General features: G+C 46.1%; 1 protein-coding gene across 8 annotated transcripts in view; it reads left to right on the forward strand.

The window, feature by feature from the left end:
• The window catches only part of CRTC2 (CREB regulated transcription coactivator 2), a 56,840-nt gene that overhangs the window by 19,816 nt on the left and 24,345 nt on the right, over positions 1-12,679 (forward strand). For all 8 annotated transcript variants that reach the window (XM_029580553.1, XM_029580557.1, XM_029580551.1 and 5 more), the window contains one exon: positions 12,577-12,626. In XM_029580553.1, the coding sequence (XP_029436413.1) occupies positions 12,577-12,626 (50 nt within the window). The remainder of the gene's footprint in view (positions 1-12,576; positions 12,627-12,679) is intronic.

Raw genomic sequence — 12,679 nt, forward strand, 5'->3', positions numbered from 1 at the left:
CATTGGATGATAAAGCTGGCAAGCAATTGAGGTGATTTTCGCGCGCAAATGAAGCGCTTTTAAACTTGCTAGTAAGAAGTTGTAGGTGCACTCCTACTAAGAATCATGACAGTTCCACCAATTAATAAAAGAGTGGACACTACATATCTTGTCCAACAAGTTCCTAGTTACTAAAAGTCACAGTTACCGCATCAATCTGTAGTAGTTGAGTCGGCTCAAAAGAAATCCTAAAGTGTATGACCTCATTCCTCTACTCCACCAGGGAAGGACCATCGATTCTTGGACTCTCTAGGGAGAAAGGTATTCCAAGGAGCTATGCTTAACTCTAGGATAGCGTCTTACCAACTCTATATGATGCAATACCAAAGGAATCTATGGAAGCAGATGCAGGAATTCACTGACTCCCTACCTCAACAGTACCAGGATGCAGCTCAGGCTGTCATACATAAAGGACTTGAGGCTGTGGAAAGCTTGAGGTCCGGGCTGCCTACGACAGCTTCGAAACATCTTCAAGGGTGGCAGCATCAGGAATCCGTGCACGCCGCTGGGCCTGGCTAAAAGCCTCTGACCTCAGGCCTGAGGTACAAGATAAGCTGGTGGATTTGCCCTGCGTAGGCGACAACCTGTTTGGGTCAAAGGTCCAGGACGCAGTGGCCCAACTAAAAGAACACACAGAAACATTGAGCCAACTATCGTCGGTCTTGCAAGACTCTTCTTCATCAATGTCTCGCCGTCCACCAAGGAAAGAAACCAGAAAACCTTTCTATAGGCAGAGATCCTATAGGCAGAGATCCAGCATCCAGGGGTAGATTTTCTCCCCACAATAAAGATCTCAGCCCAGACAGCCTAGAATTGCTAGGCCTCAACCGCCACCGCAGATGGGGCCGGCTGCAGGTTTTTGAGGCCACCACCAGAGAGCAAAAGCCATCTCCACAATCCAAAACTGAACTTGCCAGTAGTAGGTCGAGTTTCCTCCTTCTACAATCATTGGTTACAGATAACAACAGACAATCATTGGTTACAGATAACAACAGACCAATGGGTACTCTCAATAATATCACGAGGTTACCAATTCAATTTCCTCTCAATTCCAAGAGACTCTCCTCCAAAACCTTTTCCGCTAAACGAAAATCACATAATTCATCTGCAAGCAGAATTATCCACCCTTCTGAGAGCCAGAGCCATAGAACCGGTTCCCCGGACTCAGCAGGGCAGAGGATTCTACTCCCATTATTTCCTCATTCCAAAGAAAACAGGAGGCCTACGTCCCATCCTAGACCTCAGAAATCTCAACAAATTTCTAAGGAAAGAAAAGTTCAGGATGGTTTCTCTAGGCACCATGCTTCCCCTTCTTCAAACAGGAGATTGGCTTTGTTCTCTGGATCTACAAGCCTGGGTGTGGCTCCCACTCTCATAACTCAAGATCAGGGCAGGTTGCGCCATCCCAACCTTCAATCCCTATCTCTGACAGCATGGATGTTGAAAGCTTGATCTTACAACCACTCAATCTTTCAACTAATGTCTCTCAAGTGCTTATAGCTTCACATAAACCTTCCACACGAAAGAACTACTCTTCGAAATAAAAAAAAATTACTTTGTGGTGCACACAAAAGGACATTGACCTTTTCTCCTGCCCCACACCTTCTTTGCTAGACTACTTATGTCATCTTTCAAACTTTGGTCTCCAGACCTCATCTGAATGAGTACATTTAAGTGCAATCTCGGCTTACCATAACAAGATGAGAGATGTACCAATATCCATACAACCTCTTGTCAGTAGATTTATGAGAGGTTTAACTCACCTTAAACCACCAATATGGCCACCAGTCACAGAATGGGACCTTAATCTGGTGTTAACAAGGTTCATGCGTTCTTCTTTTGAATCCATTAATTCCTGTGATGTTAAATTTCTCACATGGAAGACTATCTTCCTCATAGCCATTACATTGGCTAGAAGGGTTAGTGAGTTACAAGCACTTGTCACGTACTCACCCTATACAAAATTCCTACATGACAGAGTGGTTCTCCGAACACATCCAAAATTCCTTCCCAAGGTAGATATGGAATTCCACTTGAACCAAACCATAGTTTTGCCCACATTCTTCTCAAGGCCTCACTCTCACCAAGGTGAAAGCACTTTACATACCTTGGACTGTAAACGTGCACTAGCATATTATTTAGACCGCACTGCAGTCCACAGGAAATCCACTCAACTCTTTGTTTCTTTTGATCCAAACAAACCGGGTAATCCAGTGGGCAAACACACTCTCTCCAACTGGCTAGCAGATTGCATAGAATTCTGTTATGAAAAAGCAGGCCTTCCTCTCCAAGGGCGAGTAAAGGCGCATTCAGTAAGAGCAATGTCAACCTCAGTAGCGCACTATCGTTCAGTGCCAGTTCTTGACATGTAAAGCAGCAATATGGAGTTCTCTTCACACCTTTGCAGCTCATTACTGTTTGGACAAAGAAGGACGACAAGATTCAGCCAACGGACAATCTGTCTTAAAGAACTTGTTTCCAGTATAATCCCAACTCCTTCTACATCCAACCTGCTGTGATTTTTGTCTGCCTCATTTTTACCAACAGTTCTTCAATGTTGCTTCTCTACAAAATGACTCAGCCTATAGCTTGCTAATCACCCATATGTGAGGACCAGCATCCTGCTTATTTATTTTATTTATTTAAAATTTTTGTATACCGACGTTCGTTATGCAAACATCACATCGGTTTCCATGTAACAAAAACTGGCCAACAGGGCTTTACATTGAAACTGATTAAAGAACTGGGGAGTGGAAAGAGGGGGGAAACATGAAGGGAAATTATTGTACAAGAATAATATAAGCTAGGTAACATGATTATAAGCATGAGAGCATGATTATATATAGGCAGTAAAATTATATACAAATATTATATACAAGTAAATTTTTTACAATGAGGATGATTTGGGTAGGGGGAAAGTGGAGAGAGGCGGGGGGGGGCAAGGGGAGGGGTTTGGGGAGGAGTGGAGGAGTGAAGGGCAGGGGGTTCAAGTGTAGGCTCGTGCGAAAAGCCACGTCTTGAGGTTTTGTCTGAATTTTTTGGGGCAGGTTTCATGGCGTAGATGGGTGGGGATAGAATTCCATAAGGAGGGTCCAGCTAGGGAGAGCGCACGTTGTTTGGTGGTTGTTAGGTGGTAAAGTTTGGGGGAAGGGGTGTGAATATTTGCTGTGTAGGGTGTTCTGGTGGGTCTGGAGGGGAGACGGATGTGTAGACTGTCAGAGAACCATAGCATGTCAGGATTGTGGACGGCTTTGTGTATGAGGGTAAGGGTTTTAAACTGTATTCTGGCAGTGATAGGAAGCCAATGTAGTTGTTTGAGGACATTTTATCCCAGGACAAGATCAAGCTTGTCCTGGGATAAAGCAAAATTGCTTACCTTATAATAGGTGTTATCCCAGGACAGCAGGATGTAGTCCTCACGAAACCCACCCACCACCCCGCGGAGTTGGGTCCGATACGTTTTATTATTTTATTTTTACTAAAGCTTATTGCTACATACGAGACTGAAGGGAGATCCCTGTGGCTGAGAATATCATGGCATGCCGGGCATGCTCAGTGGGCTCAGTGTACCAGTCAAAAGTTTCTAGAAACTTTGACAGAAAGTTTTCCGCAATAGGGCTCAGTCAGTGACGTCACCCATATGTGAGGACTACATTCTGCTGTCCTGGGATAACATCTATTACAAGGTAAGCAATTTTGCTTTTACTTTACACTAGCAATACTCACATCTGTATGAAATCCTCCTTAAGCACTAAAATTAGTACCAGTTGTTGGCACTCCAGTTTTCTCTAGACTCTCTTGGACTACAGCGCCATGAGCTGGGGGATTTTCTCTTCCTAACTCAGCCCACCTCTTGGTATTGCTGTTGTGTGATAATTGGGATACCCTTCTTCCCCCTCCAGGGGCTGTCTCTACAGCATCCCCAGGCCTGGCTGGTCTGGGAAGCAGGATCCGAGGTCCTGCCTCCTGGCAGTACAGTCTAGTGGTTTGGATTTCTGACCCTTAGCTAGGTGGCCTGGATTCATTTCCCAGCATGGGAACCAGATAGAAATTTTGGAGCCAGTTGTTGTGGTGCATGTGAGCACCAACGATCTAGGAAAATGTGGAAGGGAGGTTCTGGAAGCCAAATTTAGACTTTTAGGTAGAAAGCTGAAACCCAGAACCTCCAGGGTGACCTTCTCTGAAATGCTCCCTGTTCCACATGCAGGTTCCCAGAGGCAGGCAGAGCTCTGGAGTCTCAATGCATGGATAAGAAGATGGTGCAGTGAAGAGGGATTCAGTTTTGTAAGCAACTGGACAACCTTTTGGGGAAGGGGGAGACTTTTTTCTGAAAGGGCGGGCTCCACATTAACTAGAGTGGAACCAGGCTGCTGGTGCTAACTTTTAAAAAGGAGATAGAGAAGCTTTTAAACTAGAACAAGGGGGAAAGCAGACAGTCACTCAGCAATGCATGGTTTGGAGGAAGGTATCTTTGAAGGATACTAATGAAAGGGGAGAGTTAGGGAATCCCAACAGAGAGGTTCTAATAAAAGCAAAAATAGTCCATGTGCCAATAAGTAATTAATGAATGCCTGAGCTAAAAAAAATTCCAAATTATCCCTATCAACTGAAAAGTAGGCTATTAATACAAACAAAAAATACATTTTGAAATGTTTGTAAGCCAAAAGTCTAAGAAGTAAGATGGAAGAGTTGGTGTATAGCACTGAATGATGACATATACATAATTGGCATCTCAGGGACATGGTGGAAAAAGGATAACCAATGGGATCTTGCCAAACCAGGATACAAATTATATTGCAATGATAGGGAAAAGCAACTTGGTGGGGGGTCAGGGTGGCGCTTTATGCCCAAGATGGCATAGAGTCCAACAGGATAAGGATCCTGCAAGAGACTAAATGCACAGTAGAATATTTATGGGTAGAAATCCCATCTGTGTTGGGGTAGAGTATAGCGTTAGGTGTATACTGCAATCCCTCTGGCCAAAATGATGAGACTGACGAATTGCTAAGAAAAATTAGGGAAGCTAACTTAATTGGTGGTGCAGTAATGGAGATTTCAGTTATCCCAATATTGACTGGGTAAATGTAACATCAGGACATGCTAGAGAGAGAAAGTTCCTAGATGGAATAAATGACAGCTTTATGGAACAATTAGTTCAGGAACCGACAAGAGATGGAGCTATTTTAGATCTAATTCTTAGTGAAGCACAGGATTTGTTGAAAAAGGTAACACTGATGGGGCCACTTGGCAATAGTGATCATAACATGATCAAATTTGACTTAATGACTGGAAGGGGGACATTAAGTAAATCCACAGCCCTAGCACTAAACTTTCAAAGGGGAAACTTTGATAAAATGAGAAAAATAGTTAGAGAAACTGAAAGGGTTAAGTGTATAACTGGTGTGGACATTGTTAAAAAATACAATCTTAGAAGCATAATCCAGATGTATTACACTCATTAGGAAAGGTGGAAGGAAGGCCGAACAATTGCTGGTAAGGTTAAAAGGTGAAGTGAGAGAGGCTATTTTAGCCAAAAGATCTTCATTCAAAAATAGGAAGAAGGATCCATCTGAAGAAAATAGGAAAAAGCATAAGCATTGGCAAGTTATATATAAGATATTGTTAAGACAGACTAAGAAAGAATTTGAAAAGAAGTTGGCCACAGAGGCAAAAATTCACAATAAAAACTTTCTAAAATATATCTGAAGCAGAATGCCTGCAAGGGAGTCGGTTGGACTGTTAGAAGATCGAGGGGTTAAAGAGGCACTTAGGGAAGATAAGGCGATTGTGGAAAGACTAAATTAATTCTTTGCTTCAGTGTTTACCAAGGAGGATTTTGGGGTGATACCTGTTCCAGAGACGGTTTTCAAGGGTGAACTGTCCCAGATGAACTGACCCAAATCATGGTGAACCTGGAAGATGTTGTAGGCCATATTGGCAAACTGAAGAGTAGTAAATCACCTGGACCGAATGGTACACACCCCAGGGTTCTGAAAGAACTCAAAAATGAACTTTCAGACCTATTACAAGTAATTTCTAATCTATCATTAAAATCATCCATTGTACCTGAAGATTGGAAGGTGGCCAATGTAACCCGATATATAAAAAGGGCTCCAGAGGTTTTCCGGGAAACTATAGACCACTGTTCCTGACTTAGGGCCAGATCAGTGGGTTATTCATCCCTTCCAGCAGATGGAGTCAGAGAACAAAACTTTGAGGCATTGCTACTTCACTGAGAGTGCCACCTGTAGGACCTCAGTATTTCTCTGACTCCAGCAGATGGTAGAGCTGCACCTGCAGGCTGTTAGTTAGTTAAAAAAAAAAGAAAAAAAAAGATTTTTTTGTTTTACAGAAGTTTTAGGTTCCAGATCACGGACGCTCCCTGAGGTGCTAGGCATTTTCGTGGGCCATTCCTCAGGTGGAGCTGGGCCGCCGGGGGGTTGGATACCCCTGACTGGGTTTGCCTGCAGATTTCCGGATAGTCTGATAGCCAGGGGTCCTGGCTCCCTCAATCCTCTGAGGCACCCTCTCACCCTTCTTCCTCTGGACAAGGAAGTACCTGCTTAATAAAGTTTCTTTAAGTTCCTTGTTTAAAAAACAAACAAACCAAAGAACAGTAGTTTACAAGAAGCAGAAGAGCAGAGCTTAGCAGGAACTTCGTCGGGGAGGGCCTAGTCAGCGGGAGCTGTCGGCCAGGGCTGGGAGGTGCAGGACTGAGCGGCGGTCGCCTGGCTGTTAACCCGTGGCTCTAGGGGTTCGCAGTCGATTGCGATACTAGTGCTGGAAGGGAAACGCAGTGCCTCATTCCTTGTGTAGTCCTGTGCTCTGGTGGGGCCGACTGGACTCTGTCAGCGTTCCTGGGAACTCCCTGGTGGGGATTGCATCCATTCCCAGAGGAGGCTTGGTGGGCCCGAGTCCAGCGCCTTGTAGGGGATCACTGTGGGGCGTGATTGGGAGACATGGCGCCAAAAACTAAAATGATGCCTGCTGTGCGTGTGGCATGGCAGCAGCGGGTCTGAACGCGCGTTCCCTCTGCCCGGCGTGTGTGTTTCGGGGCAGGAAGGCCTCTCGAGCTGTGCAGGAAATCGCGGCAGGAAGTCAGCAGGGTCTGTTCCCGTTACCGCCGGGGAGGCAGTGCAGGAGACTACAGGGCAGTCGGGCGATCCTCCTTCCGCTCTTTCCCCAGTTAGCAGGATTTCTCGGAATGGGAATGTGAGGTGGCTGACAGTCCCCCGGGATCGGGGGATTTTTCCCCAGATTTTATTCTCCTTCTCCATAAGGCCTACCTGGCTAGGAGTAGCGGAGGAAGAAGGCGGGCAGGGGATTACCCACGGGCCCCCATGACTAAAAAGTCTAAAGTGGCTTCTTGGGGGATTGAAGATATTCTTCAGTGCCTGGGTTTGCGCTGTGCGGCTGCAGAGGCTAGTCCCAGAGATGGAGAGTATTCAAGGTGAGACCGCACCTTGAATACTGTATACAATTCTGGTCGCCGCATCTCAAAAAAGATATAGTTGCGATGGAGAAGGTACAGAGAAGGGCAACCAAAATGATAAAGGGGATGGAACAGCTCCCCTATGAGGAAAGGCTGAAGAGGTTAGGGCTGTTCATCTTGGAGAAGAGACAGCTGAGGAGGGATATGATAGAGGTCTTTAAGATCATGAGAGGTCTTGAACGGGTAGATGTGAATCGGTTATTTACACTTTCGAATAATAGAAGGACTAGGGGGCATTCCATGAAGTTAGCAAGTAACACATTGAAGACTAATCGGAGAAAATTCTTTTTCACTCAACGCACAATAAAGCTCTGGAATTTGTTGCCAGAGGAGGTGGTTAGTGCAGTTAGTGTAGCTGGGTTCAAAAAAGGTTTGGATAAGTTCTTGGAGGAGAAGTCCATTAACGGCTATTAATCAAGTTTACTTAGGGAATAGCCACTGCTATTAATTGCATCAGTAGCATGGGTTCTTCTTAGTGTTTGGGTATTTGCCAGGTTCTTGTGGCCTGGTTTTGGCCTCTGTTGGAAACAGGATGCTGGGCTTGATGGACCCTTGGTCTGACCCAGCATGGCAATTTCTTATGTTCTTATGTTCACTTTGATCAGTCCCAATTGGACCCCCTCGATGCAGGGGTTGACCCAGATTTGCTGCCGACCCCTGACACAGACAGGGCAAAAGATGACCCTGATCCTGATGTGCTCCCAGTCCCGGAGGGAGACAATCCTTGGGTAGTGCGTCTGTTTAAAAGGGATGAATTGCACCCCCTCATCCCGCAGGTGCTGGAGGAATTAGGAGTGAAGGTCACTCAGGAAGAGTCTGATAATGAGGGTGTTAACCCAGTCTTGGATGGGCTAAGGGAACTCACTAGCGCTTTTCCGTTGCCCAAGAAGATCCGAAAGCTGGTGAATCGGGAGTGGGACTCCCCAGATGCTGGTCTGAAGGTGGGCAGATCAATGGCCAAGCTTTACCCCTTAATGGAGGACTCCCTGGAATTGCTGAGGATCCCGAAGGTGGATGTGGCCTTCTCAGCGGTAATCAAGATGATCCCGGTGGCCGGGGCAGCGGCCCTGAAGGATGTCCAGGATTGTAAGCTGGAGGTGTGACTCAAACGGATGTTTGCGGTCTCAGTGTTGAGTCTTCAGGCAGCTGTCTGTGCCAGTTTAATGCAAAGGGCCTGTCTCTGTTGGGTTCAGGAGGGTCCAACACCGACATCCACGGTGGACGGCAGTGCGTTGCAGGCAGCGCGTCTGGAGGCAGGCATAGCCTATGTGGCAGATGCTTTGTATGATTTGATGCGTACGTTGGCTCGCTGCATGGTCTCCTCTGTAGTGGCTCATAGGCTGCTGTGGTTATGTAACTGGTTGGCCGATTTTTCATCCAAGGTCCAGCTCTGTAATCTTCCCTTTAAGGGGAAGCTGTTATTTGGAAAGGACCTGGATCAGTTGATGAAGGTCCTTGGGGAGTCCAAGAGGAATAGATTGCCGGAGGACAGGAAGCCCAGTAAGAAGGTGTTTCCTTCTTGGGCTAGTTTTCGGGGTTTCTGTCTGTTTCATTCTGGCAAGTCCTCGTCTGTTTCCATCTCGAAACAGGGCAGTGGGCGACACCGGTCCTTTCATGGAGTACACAGGTTGGGCAGAGACAGTGTCGGACAGGACACTGGGAGTGGAAAATCAGCCCAATGAAGCCACTGGTCCTCTCTCCTCCGTAGAAACTGTAGGAGGCAGATTGTCCCGCTTCGATGAGGAGTGGAAAAAGATTACCTCGGATCGTTGGATGCTGGAATTGATAAGAGAGGTCTATGCTTTAGATTTTTTTGTTCCCGCCTCAGGAGGCCTTTGTGGAGTCCCACATGGTCTCATGCATCAGACGGGAGGCAGTTTCGGGGACACTGCAAAGGCTGCTCGTCCTAAAGGCCATTGCTCCCATCCCTCTGGAAGAGCAGGGTCAGGGAAGGTATTCCGTTTACTTTGTGGTGCCAAAAAAGGAGGGCTCCTTTCAGCCCATTCTCAATTTGCAGTAGGTGAATTGGTTCCTTTGAGTTCTGCGCTTTAGCATGGAGATGCTGCGTATCGTGATGGCAGCAGTTCGCAAAGGAGAATTTCTTGCCTCCGTAGACCTGATGAAAGCGTTCCTGCACATCCCCATTTGGCAGGAACAGCAGAAGTTTCTTCGCTTCAAAGTGTTGAGTCAACATTTTCAGTTCAGAGCCCTCTGGTTCGGCTTGGCGACGGCGCTCCGCACATTCACCAAGGTGATGTAGGTGGTGGCTGCGGCTCTTCGCCAGGAGGGAATTTTGGTCCACCCGTATCTAGACGATTGGTTGGTTCGAGCAAAGTCCAGGGAGGCATGCAAGAAGTCCATCCAAAGAGTGACGTCCACCTTAAGGTCTCTCGGTTGGGTTATCAATGTGCAGAAGAGTCAGTTGGAGCCGACTCATTCGCTGGTTTGCTTAGGGGCACTCAGCAAGACAGGGGTTTCCTGGCAGCGGATTGGGTGTCTCAGGTCAAGCGTCTTCTTCGTCTGGAGGTGCCCAAAGTGTGGAATTATTTGTTCAGCTCGAAGGATTTAAGAACTTCACGAATGGAATCTCATTAAGAACATTGCCTTCCTTTGTTCCTAAGGTGGTGTCTGCCTTTCATGTTAATCAAACGGTAGGTCTTCCGAGGTTTCCAGAGTGGTCGAAAGATTCTCCTCAGGATAGAGAATTACATCTTCTGGATGTGCCACGGACGCTACTTCGGTATTTGGAGGTTACTAATGCTTTTTGTTGCTCAGATCATCTTTGTCCTCTTCAGTGGACAGAAGAAAGAGGCCAAAGCCTCTAAGGCTACCATATCTCATTGGCTTAGGGAGGCCATTTGTTTGGCTTACATTTGTAAGGGACGACAAATTCCTGTCTGTTTGCGGGCGCATTCCACTAGGGTGCAGGTTACTTCCTGGGCTGAGTGTCAACTTCTGTCGCCACAGATTTGTAGGGCAGCAATGTGGTCGTCAATTCATACCTTTGCCAGGCATTATCACCTGAATGTCAGGGCGCAGGATGAGCTATCTTTTGGGGAGATTGTCCTGCATGTGGGTCTTTCAGGGGCCCACCCAGTTTAGGAGTGCTTGGGTACATCCCACTATCTGGACTGATCTGGGTATGTCCAGGAAAGGAAAATTGGGTCTTACCTGCTAATTTTCGTTCCTGTAATACCACAGATCAGTCCAGAGGCCCTCCCATTTGATGCTGAAAGACTGATTTTTCTGCCAAGTTTTGCTGTTTGGTACAGAATTTTTCTGCTTAATAAAGAATTTTTCTCTTAGAGGGCAGTTACAGGGTTCCCCTCCTTGTCTTGTTTGGTTTAGGGGTATCCAACTTTTAGTTCCCTATGTCTGTGTGAAGGGGTTTCTAAAGTATCTTGGCTTGGGTGTACGTCAATACTGAGGTCCTACAGGTGGCACTCTCAGTTAAGTAGCAGTGCCTCTAAATTTTGTTCTTTGACTCCATCTGCTGGAAGGGATGAATAATCCACTGATATGGACTGATCTGTGGTATTACAGGAATGAAAATTAGCAGGTAAAAACCAATTTTCCTTTAGTTAAGTGTACTGATGTGTTTAAAAAAAAAAAAAAAAAAAAAAAAAAAGAAAACAGAATGTTCGGAGTTATTAGGAAGGGAATGGCAAATAAAACGGAGGATGTCTTAATGCCTCTGTATTGCTCCATGGTGAGACCACATCTTGAATACTGTGTACAATTCTGGTCACCACATCTCAAAAAATATATAGTTGCACTGGAGAAAGTATAGAGAAGGGCGACCAAAATGATAAAGGGGACGGAAAGGCTCCCCTATGAGGAAAGGCTAAAGAGGTTAGGGCTGTTCAGCTTGAAGAAGAGACAGCTGAGAGGGGAGATATGCTAGAGGTCTACAAAATCATGAAAGACTTGAACGGGTAAATGTGAAATAGTTATTTACTCTTTCGGATAATACAAGGACTAGAGGGCACTCCAAGAAGTTAAAACAAATCAGAGAAAATTCTTTTTCAGTCAATGCACAATTAACTTCTGGAATTCATTGCCAGAGGACACAGTTAAGGCAATTAGTGTAGCTGGGTTTAAAAAAGGTTTGGATAAGTTCCTGGAGAACTCCAAAAAGTGCTATTAATAAATAGTGCATAGCCACTGCTTGTTGCCGGCATTAGTAGCATGAGATCTATTTAATGTTTGGGTACTTACCAAATACTTGTGACTTGGATTGGCCGCTGTTGGAGACAGGAAATTGGACTTGTTGGACCCTTAGTCTGACCCAGTATGGCATATCTTATGTTCTCCCATTGAAATGTTTTTTGATGATATTGGTACACAAGTAGCTTGAAATCAGAAAGCTGTGGGCAAGGAAGGGTGTTTGATGAGGTGCCGGTCAGAATAGCAGGATGTGGAGATGCACTTTGTTGGGAGAGAGGGAAGGGGTAGCTTGTCAGGGCAGTGGATACAGTAGGGGGGACTGGTCAGAGTTTTGGAAGCTGTGTAAGGTGTCAGAGTCCTGGGATGGGGGATTGATCATTTGTGGGGGCTGTGGGATGGCTTAGGTTGTGGGCTTGGTTGGGAGATTGGGGGATTGATCAGTCACAGGGGGTCAGTGTGGGTGGGTAAGGCTGCGCCCTGGGATGGGCGGATTAGTCAATTGTGGGAATTGTGCAGGTGAAGGGAAGATGGTTGGGTTCAGTTGGGCTGTATCCTGAGTTTGGAGGGAGGGAGGATTGATTATTGCTGTGGGATGAGTTAGCCTGGGTCCTGGGATGGGGGGATTGGTCAGTTACAGGGGGGTCTGTGTGGGTGGGTAAGGCTGTGTCCTGAGATGGGGGGGATTGGTCAGTTGTCGGGGCAGTGCACTTGCAGTTGGATCAGAGTGTGTGTGTAAATAAGCATTTTCTGCTGTACACACTGCATGCTCTATATATCTCACCCTTACAAATAACATTTACTCTTGGGCCCCTCTGTCTCTTGAACTGGGGTCACTGGGCTATTTCTTTTTCATCCATCACTTTATTATTATTTTTCAGCTGCCAATCAGCTCAGCCCGGCCCAGATCCTGTGAAGTTCCGGGTATAAAGTGAGTATGTGAGTGGGCATGGAGAGAGAGGGTAAAGGATGTGGGGATGTGTG

This window comes from Rhinatrema bivittatum, chromosome 16 (genome assembly GCF_901001135.1).
Source record: "Rhinatrema bivittatum chromosome 16, aRhiBiv1.1, whole genome shotgun sequence".
NCBI classification, from domain to species: domain Eukaryota; kingdom Metazoa; phylum Chordata; class Amphibia; order Gymnophiona; family Rhinatrematidae; genus Rhinatrema; species Rhinatrema bivittatum.